General features: G+C 43.5%; 4 protein-coding genes across 6 annotated transcripts in view; 2 read left to right on the top strand and 2 right to left on the bottom strand.

Annotated features, from left to right (window-relative positions):
• Positions 1-25,559, bottom strand: part of LOC126557843 (fizzy-related protein homolog) — a 444,135-nt gene that overhangs the window by 412,771 nt on the left and 5,805 nt on the right. Inside the window, exons 3-5 of the mRNA XM_050213747.1 lie at positions 13,846-14,079; positions 13,624-13,758; positions 11,072-11,786 (exon numbers count right to left, since the gene is read on the bottom strand). Of these exons, the coding sequence (XP_050069704.1) occupies positions 11,094-11,786; positions 13,624-13,758; positions 13,846-14,079 (1,062 nt within the window). The 3' untranslated portion in view covers positions 11,072-11,093. The remainder of the gene's footprint in view (positions 1-11,071; positions 11,787-13,623; positions 13,759-13,845; positions 14,080-25,559) is intronic.
• Positions 3,040-4,686, top strand: LOC126557715 (zinc finger CCCH-type with G patch domain-containing protein). Its single transcript, XM_050213584.1, has 2 exons — positions 3,040-3,088; positions 3,149-4,686. The coding sequence occupies exons 1-2, from the start codon at positions 3,041-3,043 to the stop codon at positions 4,682-4,684; spliced, it is 1,584 nt and encodes a 527-aa protein (XP_050069541.1). The 5' UTR covers position 3,040; the 3' UTR covers positions 4,685-4,686.
• On the bottom strand, positions 4,803-6,701 carry LOC126557599 (uncharacterized). The gene is made up of 3 exons (XM_050213420.1): positions 6,570-6,701; positions 6,257-6,493; positions 4,803-6,195 (listed from the first exon to the last, which is right to left on the bottom strand). Exons 1-3 carry the CDS (start codon positions 6,650-6,652, stop codon positions 4,833-4,835), a joined length of 1,683 nt encoding a protein of 560 aa, XP_050069377.1. The 5' UTR covers positions 6,653-6,701; the 3' UTR covers positions 4,803-4,832.
• The window catches only part of LOC126559434 (cytochrome b5-like), a 95,609-nt gene continuing 77,387 nt past the window's right edge, over positions 7,338-25,559 (top strand). Inside the window, exons 1-4 of one of the 3 annotated variants that reach the window (XM_050215590.1) lie at positions 7,338-7,468; positions 7,584-7,672; positions 7,845-7,913; positions 8,693-8,788. In XM_050215590.1, coding sequence (XP_050071547.1) covers positions 7,349-7,468; positions 7,584-7,672; positions 7,845-7,913; positions 8,693-8,788 — 374 coding nt within the window. In that variant the 5' untranslated portion in view covers positions 7,338-7,348. Of the gene's footprint in view, positions 7,469-7,583; positions 7,673-7,844; positions 7,914-8,068; positions 8,182-8,692; positions 8,789-25,559 lie in introns of those variants that run through there. The other 2 variants (XM_050215593.1, XM_050215591.1) reach the window with 2 other exon arrangements.

Here is a 25,559-nt window from a genome sequence, read left to right as displayed (position 1 = left end):
GGATACTTCGGTGTAGGACGATTACTAGCTGGTTGTTACTGTTTTCGCACGATGCACTTTTCTTTCACGGGTTTAGTCTTATTCTACGCTGCCCGTTGTAGAGGCCCGTCCACTCGGAACACTTTAAGTAAATTCGTTCAAAACGGATGATCTCTCGTTCTGGCACAGTGTGTCGGTGCTGCTTGCGCAAGTTGGCCGATGTGCAGTTTTTCTTCAACTTTTCCTTCTTTCATTTACCTCCTTCAAACACACACACACCTGTGGTGCACCCAGCGCGTATCGGTCGGCGTATGTCAGAAGATAGGCACGATTGCACTGATTATAATGTGGCCCTTGGTTGCAACGAGGTCGACGTTTGCTATTTACAGCACAAAGATGCTGATAATGGCCATACACACACACACACGCACCGTTTGCCGGATCGATAAAATGCAAATGCACCGCGCCGGACAGCTCCCTTTCCTTAGTACACCGAATTACTACAACCCACCTCGCGTTCTGCTCCTCTCCCTCTCCCAGATGAACACCACACCTCCTCCGTTCAGTTGAATGGACGACGGAAAAATGGACAGCAGCAAAAAAAAAACACGAGCAACTCCTCTTACACCGCGTGTTTCGCTAGCAAGACATGCGTTCGCGCTGCCAAATGCACGCACTAATGCCGTCAGAAAACCACGCGCTTGCTTCGATGATCCGCGTTGCTGCTGCTGCTGCTGCTACGGTGTTGTTGTTCTCCTGTTCGCTTTTTTCCCGCAGTCCGAGAACAAAGGGAATCTGTCGTACGGACTAGGGCGAACACACGGGACGCGTATCGCGCGATGGTGGGGAGAGGGAGAGAACGTGAGCAACGGTTGCGAGAAAGAGATGAGACGTGTTTTTAAGTGAACCGTCAGTTTAGTCAGCGTAAAGCGCGTCACTCCCCCGATCGGCACTTGCTGCTACTGCTGTTGTTGTTGTTGTTGTTATTGCAGTTGGTCTCGATGCTGATGTCGCTTATGTTATTTTTTACGGCTCTATTACTGCTGATATCGTTAGCAACCAGCTAGATTTAACTAAAGATGACCACGACGCTGAATGTAGCTGGGCAAACAAACAACATCGGCCAGAAAATACATGGAGACGGCGCGAGAAAGAACAAAATACTGATATACACGCATGCACACACCCGCTCACTCACACATCGATGGCTGTGTGGTTGAAGCGAAAAGCAACGGGATCCGGGGCCCCCTTGTTTGGAAGCGTTTCTCTACTTAATGGCTTACGGGCGTTCAACTGATGCTGGACCGCGTGGTTTTCCGAGGTTATGATTAGGTTGCCACTTTGTCGTACTTAACCATGAAAAACAGCGCGATTTCCTCGGTGGTGGTGAGAAATTATTGACGGTGCACAATAAATAATATGACTAGACACGTTGATGTTGCTGCCTGCTTGTCTGCTCTTGGTTACGACACACGCAAAAACAGAAAAAGACGCCTACTATGGTGAAGGTACACGGAGCAACGATTTACTGCACACACTAAATGCACATTGGAAAAAAGTTCCTCTACTCCGTTGTCTTGTTGCTATTGTTGTTGCACACAAAAGTAAACCAATGGACAAAACGCACTGCAAACACACACGTCGCACTGGGACTGACGCGCTCGTTTTGGGAATAATAAATGCCCGTGTGCTTTCACGCCACCAGGAAACCTATTGCTCTGGGGGAACCGTCGGGAACAATTTGCAAGCGTTGCGTTGCTGTGCGAAACAGAGAGAGAGCGAGCGAGTGTGTGTGCAAGCGTTGCACGTGAGCGAAAGAGTACGTACGCGAGAATGGATCGATAAACAGCGGGAATAGACGCTCTCTCCCGAAAAACACGTCAGGAAAGCGCGTCTTCCCGGGTTCTTGTTGATGTTTTCGTTTCGTGCGCTGATGCTGCCGCTGCACACTACTGGGCATATCGACAAAAAGGGAAAGAGAGAGCGAGAGAGAGAGAGCACCACAAGCAGTCATGGTACGATGACTTCAGCGGTGATGTAAGCTTCTCAGCTGTTTGTGAGAGCGAGATGGTCGGAAAGGTCGCCACGGTAACGAAGCGTTAGCGAGAGGGAGAACGAACACATAGAAAGGGAACAAAACACGGGCTTTGTTTTTCCAAACAATCGATCCCGTATACAATCGGTCCGGGAGTAGGAACAGTTGTTCGTGCTCTCTCGATAAATTCCATTCGCTCGCTCTCACGCTCTTTGTTGATGGAATTGTCCGCTGTCAGTGAAAAGGAAGTTGAATTTTGTTTCGCTTCCCCTTTTTGGTAGACATCTCTCTCACGCTACTGGCGTATGCAGCAGCAACAAAAACAACTGCTTCCGAAACATCTGACATCTGTCAAACGATGCATTTTGGGAATAAGCGCATCATCAACCCGTTTTGTGCAATCTCGGCGGATGTTTTGTTTTGCTGTGCGGTGTTCTTTATTGCATATGCCCTTGCGTACATCAGCAACGAAGCTACGAGGATGTAACTCTTGGGAAACTTTGCTTTGAAATTATATTATTTGTATGTATCTCTTTTGTAGAAATGATTCTACAGTATAGAACACAACAAACGTCTATTTCCAACGTAAAACGTAAAACGATAGATTTACAACAATCCAAAAATTCAAAATGCATTTCTTTTCCATCCGACTCCATCTAGAATATCAGCACAGTTGAAATTAATTTTTCATTTAACATTTTAATAGCTGGTGTGTGCAACAACGTACAAAATGCAATCTGAGCTAGTTCAGAAGATGCATTAACGGTCATCTTCGACCTTTCATGAAGAAAGGAAATGCAACTGTGCGTATCATTTGCATGCGTGCATGACGAGGAAGGAAAAGAAGCCGTCGCGTCGAAAGAAGACAGCAAACAAAACAAAAACTGACAGCCACGGAACAGGACAAACGTCAACAATCGGGCTTGGAGAGTTGAAAAAAAAACAAATGCAGATTTTTAGGATGTTTGCGAAGTAAATTCAGACTCCAAATAGTATTGAACCGAGTACTCAAGCAATTATAGAACAATGAGTGTCGACGAGTTGGATAGATCGATTCGACAATATAAGGAACAGGTAGGATTCAATGTTTTCAGTTTGGTTGAGTGTGTAATAATATTTTTCTTTCGTGTTTAGCTTGATCAGATTGCACAAGCCTTACAACACACCCGCGATGCAGATGAGCGAAAGGAATTGAATAAACTGAAGCATGATTTGATTGAGCTGTTAGAGCTAACGCTGGAAACGCTCGGTCCTACAGCTGATGAAGACTTCACAACGAACCCTGAGAAAGATAATGGAGCTTCAACAACAGCAAAAACACCATCGGTCGATTGTATGGATGACGAATTTGCACAGTTCATGAAAGAGATTAAAGAACTGCCAGCCGTGCCGAAAGAAAATACGGAAACGAATTCAACCCCACCAGACCCAGAGTCGCATGATGAGCTCGATTTAGAAGGATTAGTTGGCAGCAAATGTTCAGCGCCTCATTTGCACACTTGGGGATCAACCACTTACCATAATGCGATGGTATGTAGTGTCGATGCCTCCAATCTGGCAGAAGCAACGGCGAAGGTGCTTTTCACAAATCCTACCCACCGGGAGATGATACCTTGCAGTTACTTTCTGGAAGGCGAGTGTCGCTTCGCCGATGACAAATGTCATTATTCCCATGGGGAAGTTGTCCGTTTGGACGAGTTGCATGACTATCGAGAACCACTGTTTGAACGACTGCGCCAAAAGGGTAGCCGAGCGCTGGTAAAGCAATCCTCCCGCCTCTGGTGCAAGGGCACTGTACTGGAGGTGGACTTTACCGAAAAGCGATGTAAAATTCGACTAGAGGAAGGTAAACGCGAACAAGCGGACGTACTGTTCGAAGATCTTTTACCACTCGACGACGACGAAGAGCATGGTTCTTCGCCACGAGACAGCACTTCAGATGACGATTCTAGTGAAGAGGATGAAGAAGCTGTCCGGAAGGCTGAAATGGTTGCAAAAAGTCTTTTTCAACCAGCACCCGATCGACGGTTAGGCGAGTGGGAGGAACATACACGGGGCATCGGGTCGAAAATTATGCAAAAAATGGGTTACGTCGTTGGAACCGGGCTTGGTCGGGAAGGGGAAGGCATTGTGCTTCCGGTCAGTGCACAGGTATTGCCGCAGGGTCGGTCACTGGATTACTGTATGGAGCTTCGTGAACAGGCGAACGGTGATAAGGATCTGTTCAGTGTGGAGAAAAAGCTCGTCCAGCTGAAGAAGCAGCAGGAAAGGCGGGATGCCAAGGATTATGAGCGTCGGGCCAAGGCAGACAAAGCAAAGGATGTGTTTAGCTTCATCAACGAGCAGGTGTTCAGTGGAGGCGAAAACTCAAAAGCAAAACCATCGACCCGGCAGGGTGAGCTATCGAGACACGATCTTAAGGAACATTCGTCCAAAAATTTAAACATTGCCAGTCTCAAGCTGTCGGAAGAAATACGACGAACGGAAGCTGAAGTAGAGCGTCTTAAAATCGCACTAACGCGACACAAAGCAAGCACACCGGCATCGGACAATTTACGAAGGCAGATCGATGCAAAGCGTGCGGAGATCTCGCGCCTACAGGCATCAGAATACAACATTTCCAAGGAGCAACAGATGCGCACAGACAAAAAGAAGATGACGATATTTTAAAAGCAGAAGCGCAGGAAAGATAAAGGACTGTAATAAAAGAAGCATCAAATTAAAACCCTAATCTAACGTTCTTGGCTATGTGTGCTAGTTGAGGATGTTTTATTAGCTTAACTATTAGCTAGCGCTTTCTGTAGATAGTTTTAAACTTCTATTGATCACCTTGTCGCTCCAATGCCGCTTTGGTTTCGCGCTTGATCGTTTGGGCAATGATCTTCAATATCTGTGGATCGGTTATCTGATCGCACAGCTGTTGAAAGCATCCATTCATGATGTCTTTCACCAAGGAAGCGTTGTTATTCGCTGACGCCCGTTGACGTTGATTCGCCTCCTGGAGTTCGCAGCATTCCTTCTGCTGCTGTGCTAGTTGCGTTTGAAGCTCATCTGATCGACGATTTGCCAGTTCAATTTGTTCCTTTAGACGATTCCGTTCACGCTGACCTTCTTCCAGTTGCTCCAATGTTGCTTTCATATCTTTGGTCTTACTTTCAACGGAATGTTTTTCCTCGCCGAGCTGCTTCTCAAGCTCAGCGAGCTTCTCCCTCTGTTGTTCTATCTCTGAACGGCTTGCTTCCAGTCTTAGTTCCAAACTAAGCACACTTTCCTTGAGTCGCCGTTCCGATTCTTCCAGCGTTTGTATCTTTCCTTCCATTATAGAGTGTGCCTCCCGTTTTCCATGACTTTCCGCTATTTCCAAGGTGCGCAATTTGCTTTTCAATGCATGATTAGCACGCTTTAATTCGAGCAGTTTCTCTTCCAGCTCCAGCACTTCCGTATCCTTGTCGGCGACACTTGATGACCGGTCACCTGTACCGTGCACGTTTAACAGATCGATCTTATCGAGCACACGATCAAGCTTCGATTCCAGCTTTGTCAGATTCATACGCATTTCGGTGTTTTGCATTCGATTTTCACTCATAATTAAATTGAAATTCATATCCGCAATTCCGGATGCTTGACTCGATACAGGCCCTCCGTTACCGTTGGTCGGAATCATTCCTCCAAGCGGAACCATTTGCATGCTTACGGTCGACAGCAGGTTCGGTCGGCGGGTCGTTGGACGCGTCGTTATGGTTTCAATCTTCGAATCGGACGTATCGGAAGAATCAGAACCAGGAGCAGTTTCGTGCATCGAAGGCATTGCTTGCCCGCCCATTCGTGCCATACGTGCGGCAAGCTCAGACCGCTTACTTTTGGAAGGTGGGGGATCTTTTTCCACCTCGGACAATGGTTCCTCTATCACCGGTTCACGTTCCAACAGACACCACGTATCAATGGCCGTTAGTAGTGCCTGTCGGTCGGATTCACTTTCAAACAGAACGCTCCAAAAATCGTTCGAATCGTCCGCCCGGAACTGGAGATAGTCTTGCTTTAGCAGTATTTTTGTGTCCCGGGTTAGCGTTACCGTGCCGAGTACATCCGTTTTCGTACGATACAACAGCAATCGATGACCACTGGAGGAGTTGAGCAAGGCGAGTCCCAATTTGCCCAGGAAAACGTTATCACCATCGACACTGGAAGAACGATCGGAATTAACTGTTTGCCGGTACACAACACACTACTAGCTACACTTACAGCCTGTAAGCCGTTACCACCGATGCTCGCACGATGGTCCAGTCCGTCGGTTTGTTTGTTGCATCTTCGGTTACTTCCTCGTCATCGGCCGGTTCGGCAGGAATGTATCGGAAATTGGATGGACCGTAACGTTCGGAGATCTTGACCGGTTTCGGTGCCACGGGAACATTTGTCCGTTCGCTATTACTGCTCATGCTGGCTTTCGGAGCTAGACCAAATATTTTCGCCAGTGTGGATCTCCATCGATAGAAAGCAATTCAATTAGTCACCCATTTTCCACTTCCTGGTTCCACCACTAACTGGTTCTACTCACTTGCCGCTAGTGTTGGGCGCTGGATGGAAGAAGTCCTCTTCGTCCGATTCATGATTACCGGTTTGTCCAGCGTTACCGAACATAAGAACGGTGTATTTACCATAAAAAAACAGCAAAAATGTAGCTTAATTTGTTACTGATTATTCGTTTGTTTTGATAATTTTCACTTCATCAACAATGTTTGACAGCATCAACGATCAGCAGCACAGGGTAATCCCACTGGGTAAGCTTTGGACAAAATTAGTCAAAAAAAGATACGTAAATGGATATTTTTATCGTGAAATGTTTATTACAAGATGTGTCTGCAAAAAAACACTCAAAATATACAAAAATTAAATATAAAAACAGTGGTTTCCTGATTCCTTTACATTCGAAATTACACACTGCCAGCACACCATTGCTGTGAGTTGTGACAGCTTTGAGGTTGGCAAAACAAACATGTCAGCTGATGGACGTCTACATAAATCGATCATCATTGCACGTACAACAGGTCTTTGTTTTCCATTTTACTGACCATAGCTCCACTTCTTGTTGTACTTGTAGATCGATATAACGTTCAGAGCATTTAAACCTTTAAAACGCCTCTTATTGTATTGCGTTCGTCTAGTCTAGTATTAGAAAGTTCTCCCACCCTTTTGCTTTGCCCTTCTATTTGTCTATCTGTCCCCTACCAAGTGGGCTAGCCATCACAATCAAACGTTGTAGTTCGTTCGAGATCAGTCCATTACGAGTACAATTCTTACGGAAAACACGTCCCAAGCACACATTCTAGCACAGCTATGGCCCCGACGGAGCAGAAACAGTACAGCTTGGCGGAAGTGGCCCAACACAACAAACCGGACGACGTGTGGATGGTCATCCACGACAAGGTGTACGATGTGACCAAATTTCTCCACGAGGTACGTACAGGGCTTTGGGCCTGTCTGGCTCTAGGTCGCGCTTTATCTCGTGAAGAACGATGGCACTTATCATTATCTCGTCATTAATGGCGTGTTTGAATCTGTTTTCCCGTAGCATCCCGGTGGCGAGGAGGTACTGATCGAGTGGGCTGGCAAGGAAGCGACGGCCGAGTTTGATGACGTTGGACACAGTTCGGATGCCAAGTAGGTTTACCACGGTGTACCACACGACTGCATACGTTGGACAATCAAAAGCGGCCCCGAGGTTTAATGCAATGGAACACCAGGGTCAAATGCTCGCGTTTGCAGTTTTATGTATTTAATTTCGCAAACTTTTCATTCATTTCATGTTTCTGCGTCGCTTTCTGTATTGCAGAGAACAAATGAAGCAATTCCTTGTCGGTGAAATTATAGAAGCAGAACGGAAAAAGAAAACTGGCGCCGGGTAAGTTGTACAACAGGTACACAACCCTCATTCATGTGGGTGCGCTGCGTAAATTATTTGTGTCCTTACCAACGGGAGAATTGGTGAAGTGGTTGTGTGGAACCTGTGGATTTGTTTCGCTTACATCATTCTTTTGTTTCTTTTTTTCTGCCAAGTAGTGTCCCTGCCCCTTCCAATGAATCCTCAGCATCGTCCTGGTTTGGATCGATTAAGGCGAAATTTTTCGGTTGATCCCACTCTCCACGTGTGCTTGTTGCTAGATTTCATCTCTACAAAACGTTCACCTAAAACCCATATCGGCGACCAACGATCCTGGAACTGGTGAAAACGTCTGAGAAGCGCATAGAAGCAAAGAGAATATGGCTGTCTAATTTTAGTACTTTGGAGGCGGGATCGATCCGTACGGGTGCAGGGAATTCTTTTTTAAGAATCTATAGCTTCTAGCCTCTTACATAAAACAAAAAAACATTCCCACTTGTTCTTTGTTAAGCGGGATAATTAGGTGCTTTATTAAGATTTTTTCTTCTCTCTCTTTCCACTTATCGAATAAAAGCTATTTTACACAAGGGGAATGACCTATGGGGCCCTCTCTTCGAGTGTTTTCTTTTTAGTTGTAACGTTTATATTTTCTTGATGTATAGATTTACCCATTCGTAATTTGCTATCGGTTCCACCACTCGTTCCTAATTCGTTCCCAGAAATATAGCATGAATTACATACAAACAATTTTTACTTACATGTTTGTGTTTCTTTTCTTTGTCGTTCTTCTTTTATTGCAGTTTAACGATAAATCAACGTTCGGCACTGATTGCCGGTTCGGCCTTAGCCATCGGTGCCGGACTGGCGATGATTTTTAAAGCGAGCAGCAAAAAATAAAAGACAACTGCACCGCTTACCACTGTGCTCGGCCGTGGCGAAGACTTCCTTGCTTATAAATTGCAACATTCCTCGAAGTATCATATGCATTTTGACATTCATCTGCTTCATGGAGAGGGTTCGCGTTCATCGAACACCCCCCCCTAAAACATGTGTTATTTAGTATTTCGAATTCTGGCCTAACTTCGAGGCTTTATGCGACCATCACACACAAACAGGTTCGCGTTTGAGAACAATAAAATTGTATTAGATTGTAGTGTTTGTATGCAAGCAACATAGGAGAGCGTGGAAATAAACACGAATATTTGAACATTTTAAATAAAAGAGAAACTTCCATTAAATTATGATAATTTTTGTAAATTTATTTCGACCGAACGACACACACTTTCATACACACTTTTACCCTCTATCCGTCTCTGGAACGTGTTAGCTTAATTGTAATGTGTCCTTATCAGTAGTATTCACACGCAGACACACACACCTCAAAGGTAGGCAGCACGCAGTGAAGACTCTTTGCTTCCTTATGCTTTTGTATAGAACTTAGCGTTAGGCTGAACATATCTATACGAAACTATATAACACTCATTGTGTGTAGTTTGTGGTTCTTTTCCTACCGTGAAAAACTTTTTACCACGCTATCCAAACGGATTGAACGTCAAGAGAAAGGATTTGCTGTTGTAACTCTATATCCTTCATATCCTTTCACCGGAGATTCCAATCGATTCTTCAGAAGCCACTTAGTTACTTTTTGTTTTCAATTGGGCAACACACCACAATGCACACGATGTTTCGTTCAACTCAAACATTAATAAACTTGTTGAAAATAATTGACAATATAAATAACTTAACTATTTAGAAAAGTCGGTGCTATGCTTAAACCCATACTCACTTGCTACGGGTATGGATCGTTTCCAGATGTGTAGCAATCGTTTGTTTACAAATTTAGAGCGTATTTCCTTTGCTTTACTTTACTTGCCAGCTTCATCTTGTACAATGAAAATTTTTGCAGGGTTTTAATCCATATAGTGGAATAGTAGAATCACTTGGGCGAATGTTTTACATCGATAGTGGAACCTGGCAAGCCCGTTGTGGAGCTTCTCAATCGCGTAAGGAATTGGTTTAAAGAGAAACAAATAATTACAACCATTTTTACACTGTTTGCTGTGTAAAACCCGTTCTAATGTGAATGATACGGCGTGCTGATTTAAACAAAACGATTGGATGACATTTTCACTTTACCATTTTAACGTTAGAATTCTCTAAACTCTACAGCAGATCACCAAGTTTCATAATCGAGAGTGGCCAATCTCCCTTAACTGAATGTGAGATTCCCCTATATGATTGCAAAATTCCACAAGAGCCTTGCCATGTTCCACTACAAATTTGAAAAATTACACTGAGTGACTCAAACGTTCCCTTACATGGATCGAAATCCTGTATCAGTAAAAATGTACTACAGTTCCAAGAATACGCTAAACAAGCGAGTAGAAAATAATAAACAAAAACAACTATTGGCTAAAAACTAAAATCTAATAGTTTGAACACACTGTCGCATGGTATCGCTATACAGCTGCAGCGCATACCATTCCTAATTTTGCTTACATACGGAAAAGCCTAACCTATTCTTACAACAAGAAAAATTAAACATACATTTTCCTCTCCTATTCCCTAAAGGTCGATCCAGTTCAATGATCTCGAAAAAGTGAATAGCCTTATGAAATTAAATTAAATTAATTTAAAAAAAAAGGAAGCAAAGTCGATGCGACTATGCTGCAACATAAATTTATGTATAAACCTGCTATTTTTTACTACAACATATGTAAGTGTATAAAAAAAAATCTGGTTGGAAGTTGTGAAAAGTATTACTTGAAAGTGTAGCTATTGTAATAAGATGCAGATGACAATAAAAAAAAAACTATTTTACAAATTCATACTAAACTACAGTAACATAGAATGTTTGAATCCTAATATACTGGAAAATATGTGTGTGTGTGTGTGTTTTTTTTTTTTGTATCATTAATCGTACGGAACTAGCTATGTATTTTGAAGAAAAACAGATAAAGAGTTGCGATTAATACAAAGCAAAAATAAAAGAAAAGAACAAAAAAGCTTATACAAAAAACAACCACTTAACAAAAATAATAGGCATCTTCTAAAAAATGGACTCCTTTCGGTCCCTCTTTCACCAAAAGGAATTGGTTTCTAACTTCTGTACAATGCAATGGGAACGAGCAGTCCCATCACTAACACTAATTTGAAAGACGCGAAAGATGGTCTAACACACCACTCTCCTCCGGTCCAGTTTTACCGAATGTTTGTGAACAGATTCAGTACACTTTTGTTCTCCTTCTGCGACCGTGCCTTGCTAAACACGTTCCAAAAGCGTAACGTTTCATCGCCCGCACCGGTCACGATCGCTTCACCGTCCGGGCTGAGCGCGAGGTAGAGCACGCGGTACGAGTGGCCGGTCAGCTTGGCCACCTGCGTTAACGATGGGTACTTCCACACGAGAATCTGATTCTGCGAGTAGCCGTGGGTGGAGACGAGCTCGGACGAATGCTTGGACCAGGCCAGATTGCACACCTGCGAGCCAGTATCGACGCACTGCATCGGCTGTCCGGTGAGCGTGTTCCAGAACCGTATGCAACGGTCGGCAGTACCGCCACCACTGGCCAGCAGACCATGATGATGCGGTGACCAGGCGATTGCTTTCACCGCCGCCATATGCTCCGAGTACGAGTGCACGGGTGAGGATGAATGTTGGTTCCACACGTACAACCGGTTGTCATTGCCGCCGCTGGCCAGATACTGGTTGTCCGGGGACCATTTGAGACCGCACACTTCCTGCCGGTGACCGGCGAGCCTTCGCTCGGGGACCTGTGATGGTGTGCGCGTATCACGCTGCATGATCAGACGATCCCGAGACCCGCTCGATAGAACGTCCCCGTTCCAGGCCAGTGCGCCGACACGTGCCGAATGACCTTGCAGTTTATTTACCTACAAGAAACGAAAAGAATAGTATAGAAAAAGAATACATTAAATGGGGGGAAAAAACGTTCATAAAATTTTCACTCAGCGGGACACAAATGCAAAGCGGCCCGAGAACCGTTCAGCAAAGTGTTTATAGCAGTTAGAGAGTATATAAATAACAAACGTGCCTAGACACAGAGAAAAACAAAACGCACTTTTTTCTTCATACACTCTTCAGTAAGTGGGTCACACGCTCTTTCCGGATCTTTGGACATGTGTAAAAACGGCAATAGTGCAAAAAAAAAAAAGATGGCGATGAGGCATTGTTAAATTCATGTCACGCTCTATGACGCGATGCGTGCGTGCGTGGGGAGGTCAGTTCTGTACGCCTCCGTCCCTCACTATCCCGCCATGCAGATCATATGGCATGCGGTTGTGGTGCGTTTGGGGTCATGTTTGCAAATTTTTGCACACTTTCACAGCTCAAAAGAAGGTGATAGAGAAACCGACATAATGCTCAGAAGGAGGGGGACATTTCTTTGGATTGTGCGTACAATTTAAGAGGAAGTTTTATTTGCTTTCCGAATCCGCATGTGGGTTTGAGAGGAGGGTGAATTTGAAATTTGCAAACTCTTTCCCAATACGCGGCGTTTCCACATTAGGAAGTGACACAGTAGTGAAAGGTGAGTTGTTTGCAAATTTTGGCAACTTTTTTCACTTTCCTTTTTTTCTAAATAATTGCAAAACCCGGATGGGAGAACTGTTAAGTGACAACTGTTTCTTTAAACTTGAATCCGTAGTGGAAAGTGTCATGTTAACGAGGAATAAATTTTATATATAAACTTACTAACTGAACACTGTACAATGTAAGGTGAATACCGCTTAACCACATACAAACTATCATAAAATCTCATGCGCTACGCTATATGAATCACCGACAAACACCGGAAATTACAGGAAGCACTGTCAAATTTGCAATTTACAAAAGGCGAGATAAAAAACCCTGTATTTACACGTGAATTTACTATTTTTACATTTCATTTTTCATGTGTGTTTTACACACATCGCTCATCTGAACTTTGCTTTGGAATGCAACAGTAAAGTGCAATAAATATAATGGCTTGCGCCGGGAGCACGGTTTGTTGACGCGAGGCAAACAAGACGCTTGCCAATTGTCTCGTGAAGTAGTCTGTGCAAAATGGGACTAAAGTAAATAAAAGTCACAATTTTCGTTTTGCACTGGAAGCTGCAACGAGCACGGTACAAACGAAACCGACACAAGCCGATCGACGTGTGCTTGTGTGCCGTGAAGTGGTTCTGTAAATAAAGATCAATTAAAGATTCATCTCTCGTGACTCGCTGGTAAGCGTGTGTATCATTGTACGGGACACGGGTAAAATGATGTGTGTGCTTTCAGCTTTATGGTACAGGTTACTGCTGTACGGGTGATGCGCTTAACAAATGTCCCAACCACAATCCGTCTTCTTTTCTTCGCGGAGAACTCAACATAATTAAACAACTCCGTTTGGCAGTACAGTGTTTCTCAGGTCATACAACAAGTGTTTCTATGTTTTGTTAAAAAGAATGTGCGGTTTTAGATGTAAATTGCTTGGATGGATCAAAATCCTGAATTGTTTTAAACACTGCGATATCTGCTTTATGACCTGAAAAACACTGTACTTAAGCGACCATTACAGACACCAGGAGGGGTGGAGTGGAGAGGAATCCTTCAAGCAAAAGATCAAAGATTCCGTCATGAAACGAGAACAACCGAGCTTAATTGTATTTACGAACTACTCCAACAGTGATCGTCTCTTAAACGATTACAGAAACCGGGAGTCACCGGGAAACGGGCGATCTTTACCTGTTTGCTAGCCGCAACATCCCACACAGTGACGTATCCGTGTTGCGTTCCTACCGCTAGCTGATGGCCCCGTTCGCTCCATGAGACGGACGTGATCGTGTTGGAATCGGAGCTGAGATCGCATAGTCGTGTAACCTACGAGAGAAAAAAAAAGCAATAACAAAACGTTAAATGATCGTCCCACAAGGTAGGTCACACATGGCGTGCGCGTGTGTCACTCACCTGACTGGTGCAAGCACTCCAGAGATAAACGCAACTACCAAGACCCACCGCCAACACGTTCTGTGCGGACCAGTCGACTAGGTTGAGGTAGAAATCGTCCTGCAGTTCGGGCGCGTCCAACACTTTGAACGGTATCTTGGAAATTTTGCGAGTCGCTTTGCGGGGCGAACGTAATAATTTTTGGCTTTTGATGCTGACGGGTGATAGCGAGTACGGACACTGTTCGTTGTAATCCTGTGGTGAAGATAGGGGTGAAGAAAAGCGTTAGTACTTTAATTGAAAAAGAGTTTTATCTGTTAAGATCTTATCCCATATTGTCATATTTAATCAGACCATAATTGAGTCTGTCTGGCGATGGATTATGTCCTCAATTTGGGACCCTTTTTTAACCTCATCTAAAACCCGTTCCGGAACAATGTGCAGTTACCGGTTAAATCGTTTGCAATTTAAGATGCAATCTAGCTCAATAGAATTCACATCTTATTTACAATTGACACTTCAGGGGACACCGACAAGGAAGACATGTGTAGAAATATTTTAGTCAGTCGGGTGCAGCTGAATGTTGATCAATTCATTCCTTACGAATACGCCGGAGAAGTGTATTTGTCTGTCATCGGGTGCAGCTCCAGACATTGTACCGAAGGTTGACCTCAACTGCATAAACGATGCATTTGATTTAACTCATGCATTGAGGCGGTGAGGACGAATGCATTTGCAAATGTTTGCGTCATTGGAATATTTTTGCTTATGGATGATGACCAGTGTGAGCTTCAATAATAATAAAAGAAAACCTCGATGACCGTTGTATGAATAGTTTTTTCTATTCTAATAAACGATACAAGATAAAATGTGGATGTGGATGTGGATGTATCTGTATAAAATGCCTTCGATTCACTTTAACTAATTTACGTGCCTTTGAACGATAAAAAAACATTATTCATCCTTATTCTCGTGTAGACAAATTACTAATTTGGTATTTTTGCAATGACATAAAATTTATGATCAATTTGAATCTACTTTTTTTAACACAGAGACACTCTCAGCCAGATAGTCTAATTAACTGCGCACGTCTACAGCCTTCAAAGCGATGCATTTTTGTGTGCAAGGCTCATTTAATTCAACTAAAAACTGACCGCTACCCATTAGCAAACCAGCTCATGATGAACGAGTTTGAAGCTCGTCATTCTAATCGACTGCAAAGTATTTTTTCAAATGCAAGTTATGCTCGTTAAAAGTTATATACCGCTTAATGGCACACAACAGCGCGAGCGTGTGCGTGCCTTACAGATGCGTGCGTTCCATATTCCACAGAGGAGATCTTTATCGTTATCAACCCGGCAAAGGCACCCGAATGGGCAAAACATTGCAACAATTACGCGGATTTGCTTTACGGTCCGTGGCTATATTTTATTTTGGATCGTTTAGATTGCGAGGCACCCTAGGGGACTCCGTCTGTAACCGTCATAACCTTGATGCAACTACCTGATAAGTGGAGGTTTCTCGGAATACGGATGCAACGACGCCAGTTGTATGGCGCATGTCAAGTCTGCTAACATATTTGCAGGGTTAAAGAGATACAGGCAAACGTAGAGTCTTCATCAGGCGATTGTCAGGTCTCATGGAATACAACTTAGTAGTTATTCATTGCTCAGCACGCTTAATCAACTCTCTGTTCGCTCATATAAAGTACTGTTCATTTAGAATTTGATCACTCTATCTTATGTACAGTAGAGCCCTCGGTGGTGCTATATGGAATTTTTTGACGCCTATGAGTAGGTATTGGGGTACTCTTACCTCTTATCGAGAGGTTTTGGCATGATCGTGCTTGTTTCAGTTATTACTAATGATGGAGCAGCAACGTAGACAATTAATTGTGCACACGCGCTTATAAAATTTAACTTGGTCCGGCAGAAAAAATAGGAAAATTACTTAAAAATGCATCTTCTACTTTTGAATATGTTTTGAAACGGTTTCAGAAACGTCAAAGCATGGCTAGAAATGGTAGAACAAAATCGTCGTTCAGGAACAATGTCAGCTGAACTAGAAGATGTTGAGAGCGTTACAGGATAAGTACCGACAAAAGAATCGGATTGAGTGCAACCAACCGCTCGTTTCATGCCTCAAAGTGACCAAACAGAACTCTGAATAATAATAATAATACATGAATACATCGCCAAACCACGTGCTCCAAAAATTGTATGACAAGGTTCCAACGCTCTACGCGGGTTGCGTTCTTATGGATGACGAAAAGTAAATAAAAATAGCCTTGGACTTACGCGGCTGGGGATATTGCAAAAAATACGGTGCAGCATAAGCACCATCAGAAGAATCGGATTGAGTGCAGACTACCGCTCTTTTCGAGCCTCAAAACAAACAAATAGAACTCTGAAGCATAAAGAAGTCACCAAACCACGTGTTGAAAAAATTGTATGACCAGGTTCTAACGCGTTACGCTGGTTGGGACAGCATTTTGCAGTTCATTTTTGCTGACAATATTGCTGACCCGCAAACCCATGTTATGGCAAGCCATCTGCAGCTGTGGGCACAAAACACGGGTTTTTATAACACATCAATCTATGAACTCGACAGTTTATGAAGATTCAGAGCCTGGAAAAGAGTGATTTGCTTTTTATTAAAGCTCATAAAGGGACACTAAAGTGCATAAACCAGTTGTGCGGCAGCTTATGAGTGGTACCAAAAGAAAGTTGCTTAAATTCATCCGTACATAAACAAATCTATTTTTCTTGAATTTTGTGATAAAAGAACAATAAAAAACCTCTTGTCTGATTTAGAAATTTCTACGTTAAAAATTTCGGCGTTTTACACCCTATGATGAGTGATCGAATTCTAAATGAATGACACTTTAAATTAGAAAAAGGAAATGTAATGAAAAACGCATCGAAACAAGAAGACCGTTTCGATGGACCATGACCAAGCCTAATGATATACTCGATGTTGAAAACCACCGGGAGCACAAGCCAATAACCGAGATTTGGACGAGTTCTCCTGTTCCATCTGCGAGTCCATTTTGCCCGAGACCAACAGTACACTTTCGCTTTGGTTTACCAATGAAGCAATGATCTTGGATGGTGCGGTACAGCTGTTGTGTACAAGCATTGCTTGGGAATCCTTCCAAAGAGCGAAGTTGTTTGTCCGATTTCTTCACACTTCTTTGCGCAGGTGAATGTCTAACGACGGAAGTAACATTAGACCACTAGCATTATAAGCAACCTAGTTAAGAATCAATCGTGCCAACGACATCCTGCTTGTCTACGGTGATGGGTACGATCAAGTTGCTTCTGCACAAGGTGGCAGAAAATCATATTGCAATAGTCAGTTGATTTTTCATGTGCATACATGGACCCTGGCAAGAGGAAGAGTATGGCATGAAGAGAAGCGGTCTACCATTGCATCACCGGGAGCACGACTAAGCGGTCAATCACCGGAATAATAAAAAAAAAACAAACCACAGGAGACACCGCCCCTTAGTGGAACATGCCGCACACTTCATTGCCCAGTTGCCTTCATTTAGCTTTCCATAAGCTAATGGATATCATTAAAGTATTGCTGTGATAGTAGTGGCGCGGCAAACATTCAAATGAACCCACATGAAGAACGTTTCGCCCGTTGATTAACTTTGGCTGGCAGAGGGAGGAATGTTACTGCGAGGTATCATTTGACCCGTTTGGCGTTCTTTTTGAAACCACAAAACACGTGACCATTCGAAAGGAGTGAAGACCACGGTTTAGGTTCCATAGGTCTTTTTTAAAAGTGCACATTATTTTGGACGAGTTTGCGCGTTACCTTTGCAATAGAAAATGCACTTTAAAGCTGAGTTTCTACGTGCAAAAGATTAGGTTAAAAGAAAAAACAAATATGCCACAGAATGATACAATCGATAGAATTGAATTTGAAGTACGCACTGAAACATTGGTATGCATTGCCTAACGATCTCATTATCGTTTCCTATTTAGAACTCAAACCCAGCCAACCATTGGCGGTGAGGACTTTGACCCATTAATGAGTCCTCACCGTGATCGGTCTGCACCAGGCCGGCGCAAGTACATAAAATCGCGACCACTTAATGAGTTGACTGGCGGACGGTGCTACGTACGCGGGTGGCATACAAATAGGTCTGCCCCGGGGCTAATGTACCAGCACCAAAAAAAAAAGCAATAGTGAGCCTATGTCACCCTTGCAGCGAACTCCAAAAAAGCAAAATCTAAAAAAAAAGCAGAACGCAGGCGTTGAAGAATGATAAAAATGGTAAAATAAACTGCAACTGTTTGTAGTGGTGTGGCTGGCCAAATGTGCCACCAACGCACGATTTAAATGAGCCGAAATGAGCAACTGAAGCAACTTTCTGTTGCTTTTTTTGTTTTTTTTTTTTCGTTAACACCCCGTAAAAAGTACGGCAATAAAAACTTCGCGAAATTACACGAATAAATTACCATTCACCTAATGCAGGACGAAGGCTATACTGCTGGGCGGAAAACGGAGGGAGGGAGAGAGAGGGAGAGAGATGAGCTCGTGGTATAGTTGCAGCGTGAAATGATTCCCATGTCCGCCATTTGGAGACAGTTTTTTTTCTTTGGTGACACACAGCCTACTTTTTTTTTTGAGTTTAAGCTTTAGTTTTTGCATGCATATGCATTTGCATGTTTTCAACAGCCCACATTATTTTGGACTCCCAACTTATTTGCGTACTGGTTAACCATAGAAAATATCCAACAATTGCACTTAGGGAATTAAGTTTACCATACTTTCGTATAAAAGTTTGTTGTTTAATTCTTCGGACCCTCGATCGATATAAAGTATGGGACAAAACAGGGCAATCATAGAAAGGATCAGCTAATTAAAATTTTTTTTGAAAAAATAGAAAACGGGACACTTACTGCAGGTTGACAGTTCAGGAGTCTAGATGTTTGTTACATGGTTATTGCAGCAATCAGCTGTCAAATTGACAGCTCACAGCGAGTGTTTTGTGGATAACTTCATTGACCTATTATCTCTACCAAGCATCCTTTAAGAACGATGTTTTACGTTGGAAAAATATTCGTTTGCTGAAAAACGTGTTCTTTTTTAATTATTGTAACATTACAAAGGTAAATACACGTTGGTAATTATTGGGGCAGGTCAGTACTGACGCTTTCTGTTACAATTTTTGTTACTAGACACTAAAATGACACATGAAAGCCTTGCAGTGAAACTAAGAAAGAAAATAATCGATGATTTTAAGAGTGGAAAGTCTCCATAAACAATTTGTGAAAAGGTGAGGTGCAAAAAATAGACCGTATCTACACAATTCTCGAAATTTCGTTTCTTTCGGAAAGATTTATGTGGAAAATAGAGGTGGAAGACCACGATCCACCACACTAAGAGAGGGCACTATGATCGTACGAAGCATGACACAAGGATCCTTTCAAATCTTCGTTCGAGGTGCGAATGGATATGCAGTTTTCGGACCGGACAATCAGATGACGGTGCCGTTGAAGCCGGATCTCTGATTTCACTTAGGAACCGGAATTAAATACTTCTGTACGCTCAATCTCATATTGACTGGGATGTGCAGAAATGGCGGAGTCGAAGCTCCAATTTTTTTAAGCGACATGATTTGCCGTGTACATCGCACCAGCTGGAAAACGCTTAGATTCACGTTACAGTCAGAAAACGGTGTGAAGCATGGCGGAGGCAAAGTAATGTTCTGGGGATGTTTTTTTCTGCGAACGGTCTTGGTCCAAATCGATGCAACAATGGTCCGTTTCATGTACAATGACATTCGCTTATGCTGAATGCAATATGCCGTTAAAATGGATATTTCAACAAGAAAACGATCCCAAGCACACCGCCAAAAAGTGGTCAAACAGTGGTTTACGGATAATGAAAGTATGGTGATGAACTGACCGCCCCAATCTCCGGATCTGAACCCTATAGAGAACCTGTGGGAGAACGTGCATCAGCCAATTGATCGTGAAGGTGTTCGACGCAAGGATCAGTTGTTCCACATAGTTTGATTGATCAATTGATCGAGTCTATCGTATCGCAGAATGCATCGGCTGTTTTTGAAAACAAAAGCAACGAAATATTGAAAGCCAATTTCAGTTAGGAGAAAAACAGTTTAGACTTTTTGAAAACTGTCGATGTTCTCCGCAGCCTTTTAAATGCTTTCTCAAGTGTGCCTTTGTTAGCGCCCAAAATAACTCAATCGTTCAGGCCTTCAGGGCAGTTCGGGTTCGGGTGTGGCAAATGGCTTGCCACACCCTTTCGCCCTTTTTTTTTCGAGAAATATAGATTTGTCGGTGCAGTATTGACTACCCGGATGAGGAGTTTTGTAGTCAAAATTTACGTACGATTCATCGTCCATGATGATACATGAGGATTAGCGACACAGCAGCTTATCGTACAGCGTCCGAGCCCGTTGTTTAATGCATGCGGCCTGCTTTGTACTCCGTTTCGGATTCTTTTTGATGTACGCAGTTTTGTTGAGCCACATCGCGAATGGATCATTCCTTTCTCTTGCTTGAACGCTTTTGCTATTTCCCGGTCCAACTGTTGATCAACAGGGCCAAGATTTTGGCCACTTTTCGGCGCATCCTCGAAGCTGAGCCCCTCCCGAATCTTTCCGATGGCCGGTTCGTACGGCTGCGAGACTCACACCTTCCGATTTCGCTAATTGACTTAGCGAAATGTTAGGAGTCGCGCAACATTTTAGCTATTGCAAAAAATAATTTCAACGCACTAGCTACTAACTTTGAATGTAAACAATCATGCATATCAAGATTCAGCTGTTTTACGTTGATCCGTTTACTAGAAACGTCATTTAGAAGTCGTGCTTATAATTTCGGGGGCACCCTTTACTTGGTGTGACCAAGTGAGTCGTTAACTTTGCAGAACTCAACTTAGAACAACTCTAAATTCCATCCCATTTTAAAATGAATGTTCTTGTGGAGGGATAGATAATTCCTATTCCAAAATTGAAATAATTAAAATCATTTCAGTGCTAATTCGTTAATACAGCGAGTCGAAGGCAATTGTGTGTCAAACGCCCAGTTTAACAAAAAAACAAAAAAATGCCAAAAGAGATTGGCGAAAAATTGGCCGAGTCTAATAACCCCTTAAATGTTCTTAATTCCCGAAAATGTCTAATTCTAAAGCCGAGCGCCATAGGCTGTGATGGTGTTGCTGTTTCCGTTTCAATCGAAGAAAAAGGGTAGCCGAAGCGCATCGACAACTTTGTGAATGTTTACGGAGATGCTGCTCTAAGCGAAGCAAGGTGTCGCGCGCGGGGGGGGGGGGGGGGGGGCGGTTTCGAAGCGGTCATTTCTCCGTGCGCTCAACTCGCGAAGCAAGGCCCCAAAAACGTTCGCCAATTGAAGGCCTTTGCTGGGGGAAAATCACTGCCAACACGCAAGAAGCGCGCTTGCAGCCGTGCTGCTGGGCGTAACACGTCTAGCCATATTCGGTTACGGCTGAACGTTTTTACAGATAAAAATGCTACGAGTAAAGAACAAAAACTTCTGTTTAAAGCGGTCATTATTTACTTGTGGAAATAATGTAATATTTGACAAGTTATTATACACAAATAAACTAAACACATATTTGTATTATGCTTCATATAAAGGCAATTTTATCAATAGGTATTTAGGTTCGATAAGAATCGCTTGGTTGAAAATGCCTTAAAAAAATCATAAAAATTGGAATAGAAAAAGTCCTCACACAGTTTGTAAACAATCATTCCCAATCAAAATGATTGATTGTATTTGCAAATCCAAATGCAAGTTTTTGCAATCATTTGGCATATTTTTTTGCAGGTCAACAGCCGGTCAACGGGTTCGCAAGTTGAGAAAAGAATTTCCTTTTTTTTGTCATCGCAACTCACTGACCGCCCATTCTGACGCGGATTTAAATTTACGTGTTTTGGCTTTTTTTTTATTATTTACCTTACTTCTTCTTTTTTCCAAGTGCACTAAAGTTGCACTTTCGTGCCAAAAGTAAAGAAAATAAAAAAGGAAAGGAACCGCGGTTGACGATAAAGAAAGGAATCACAGCATATTGCACCGGCATAATATGTGCAACACATGCGCTAGGAGAGATTATTATTTCTGTTTTGACTTGCCATTCCGCGTGCAGCGGACAGCAACAAGCCGAAAAGATGATTATGGACACACAGCACCACTTATCGCACTGTTTATTTTATGATTTCTTGACCATTTCCACCGCACAATTTGGCGTGTGGGGAAGAAAGGTAGGTGGTACTTAGGGGGGTTTTGTTTGTGCTCTTCTTCTGTATTTTGCTTTGAGTCGTTGCACTCGTGTGTGCAAGTCACTTTTCTTCGCACTTCAAGACACAGACTACAGTTAGCTTTGAGCCACGATTGCATATGCACCGGAACCGCGCGAAACTACTTTCGTGTCTCTACCTGCACCCGGTTTCCCTCTTCAATTCGCTGCAACCATCATGTTTGAATGTGTTTTAAATTTAACACTTTTATGCCAACGTTGGCCAGTAAGTGGTTGCATTCAGTGCAATGCAACGGTGCATTTCAACATATTGCGGTCAGTTTGGAAAGTGTATGCAGCCGTAAATCAACGGAGAAGGAAAACTAGCAGTTTATGCTGCAAACAATGCACACACCACCACCGCAAAATATCCCACCGATCTCAATTATGACTTCCGTTATAATCTGTTCAGCCCATTAGCTAGATTCTGCACGTCTCTTCTTTCTTGTCAGATCGAGATACTGCTAACTAACAGCGAGAGCATGTCGCACTTCATTTCAACAGTCAAGCCTTCAACCACGGGGTAAAGGTCCGGATGGGATTTGAACCCCGATTCTGCCACTTGAAGACCAGCGCCGTTGTCGCATTATCACCGAGCCGCTCCGGTGGTCCACAACTACATTCACTGTTTAGTTCCCCATGCAGAGGCAGTCAAATACGCCCTCATTGAGGTCCTAATTTGACTTGGATAAACCGAACGATAGTAACCACAAGTCTAAGTGCCGTCATTGAGCGCTGTGAACAAAACAAAAGTCTCACGCCTCTCTTTTGGAAAGCTTATCAATTAAAAGTGCTTATCTACTTTGGTGCGGTTATGCACAAGCAGCGAAATGGTAACTTTTTGTGAGAACAAAAACGAAATCTATTTATATGTTACTATACGTGAAGTGATTTAAAAAGATATGATAATACCCAGGACAACACAGTAACAACATCAGTGACAGCAACAGTGCAGAAGACGAAGTGTCTCCGCCATCTCTGGATGAGATTGCCAGCGCCATCAAGCAGCTTAAAAGCAACAAGGCTGCTGGTAGTAATGGACTGGCGGCCGAGCTCTTCAATCAGGGGCCGGAGAGGCTTGCCGCCATCCTACACCGACTGATTGTTAAGATTTGGGATCTGGAGGAACTACCGGACGAGTGGAAACTGGGCACCCAGTCTACAAAAAGGGCGACAGACTGGAATGCTCGAACTATCGTGCCATTTCAGTTCTTAATGCCGCTATAAGACACTGTCCCAGATCTTGTTCTGCAGACATGCCCCCCTTGCTACAGATTTCGTCGGCAACTACCAAGCGGGTTTTGTTGGAGGCAAATCCACCACCAACCAAATCTTCACATTCCGTCAGATCCTCCAGAAATGCCGAGAGGGCCAGATCTCTACGTTGTCGGAATAGTTCGAATCTCACAGCGGTCTGAGGCAAGGGGACGGACTCTCCTGTCTACCGTTCAATATAGCCTTGTCATACGAAGCGTCATACGAACTATATCCGTGGCACGATTTTCTACCGGTCTCTTCAATTTCTTGGCTGATATTGATCGTGGATGATATTCATATCGTTGGCAAGACGACAGCGAAGGTGTGTGAGGCGTACACGCGACTGAAACGTGAAGCAACAAGAATTGGATTGATGATCAATGCGACGAAGACGAAATACCTGCTTACTGGAGGCTCTAATCGTGACAGAGCCCGAGTGGGAAGCAGCGTGTTAGTCGACGGCGACAACCTCGAGGTAGTAGCGAAGTTCTGCTATCTTGGGACTTTCGTAACTTCGGATAACGATGTCAGCAGCGAAATCCGGAGACGCATTGTTCAGGGAAATCGTGCCTACTACGGCCTTCACCGTCTGCTGAGATCCAGAAGTCTTCGAGACTGCAAGAAATGTAGATATATCCTATATGGCCACGAGTTTTGGACCATCTGAGCGGAGAATGCAAACGCTCTTGGCGTGTTTGAGCGTCGCATCCTCCGGACCATTCGCATCTTTGGCGGTGTGTTCGAGCATAGATTGTGGAGGAGAAGGATCACCCACGAGCTTGCTGAGCTATACGGAGAACCGGATATCCTGACGGTGGCAAAAAACCGGTAGGGGTCAGGTTCTTTTAAGGCTTTTTGGCTGGGGCATGGGGCAGGCTCTTTAAAAGAGCAGGTCAACATGATGATGATGATGAGGACTTAATCAAAAGTAAAATGGAGCCAAAAAGTTCAGAAATTATAGTCCAAGACCTCAAGACGTTGCTGTGCAAAACAAAACAAATATTTATAAGTTTGAAACTTTAAAACGATATGTTTGAATTAAAAAACACATGTGCACACAGATAACTTAAATAATAACAATAACTTATAACAAAACTCGCGTAAGGCGCCATACTATCACGGTGCTAAATTAATTGCTCATAACCGGAACCCTAAATCTATAGAAAAACCCTCCTTCACCCTTGCCCAAACTTCAAGCGTCTGGCTGGAAGCAGAATTTGTAGACCCATTTGCCTTACTACCACACCAAACATTGCCTGCGACACGCCTTTCTTCACCGATAATAGGTTCTCGGCTCGGTCCTTTTATTGCCGAATCCAACCATCCGACGATGACCCGCTGCTGGGTTTGGCTGAAGGACAGACAGCCGCCAGCGAGACAAGACAACGTTTGCGAATTTATTGGACACTTTCGCTGAACCATGCTACCGAATTAAGCGGGAGAAGCTTTGGCACATAAACTGTAAAGATGATTGCGCGCGCACATCGTAAGTGTGGTAGCGAAAATCAAAAGAGACGAATCGAAATAATAAGGTCACCTCAACGATACGGTTCGGTGGGCCGGTGTCTTTGGCGGGCTTATTATTGCGAATCTCCCGATCCAATATGAAGGGCACAGGGGGGTCCAGTGTGCTGGGGTTCAATAAAACAATAATTACGTGCCCAACATTCCATCTACTACCGAGGGCAGCGCGATTCGTAGGGCGTTAGAACTTAACAAATGCTCCCTTTCGTATGGAGTGACGAGCGCAGATTTTTAAAACCAAAATGGCTGTAAATCTACCCAAACACAACACTTCCAAGGTATAAAAAGTACGCACAAGAAGGAGTGTATTGTTGTGAACACTTCATGGAGCAACACACGTGGGCTAATTGGGTCCAATAAAGCACATTCACGCAAAACGTCCCTCACGATCGGATGGATCCCGCCGTCCTTCTCACTTTGGCTGGCGGATATATGACACAAAAACCAAAAAAACACTACTAAAGGCCTTGGCCGGATGGTAAAAGAGCCTTATCACGTTGACCTGAAGCGCCATTGTGATACTGTAAGCAGACCACCATCATCAAAACGCGACCCAGACACATCCAATCCGACACTCGTCAAGTGCAGCGCCAGAAATAATTGATCCCAGCCTGGGGAAAGAAGACACACCTAAAAGTCTCTTATCGCAGTTT

Source organism: Anopheles maculipalpis, chromosome 2RL (genome assembly GCF_943734695.1).
Source record: "Anopheles maculipalpis chromosome 2RL, idAnoMacuDA_375_x, whole genome shotgun sequence".
Classification (NCBI taxonomy): domain Eukaryota; kingdom Metazoa; phylum Arthropoda; class Insecta; order Diptera; family Culicidae; genus Anopheles; species Anopheles maculipalpis.
Note: the sequence above shows the minus strand (reverse complement) of the source record. Positions and strands in the feature narration are given on the sequence as shown.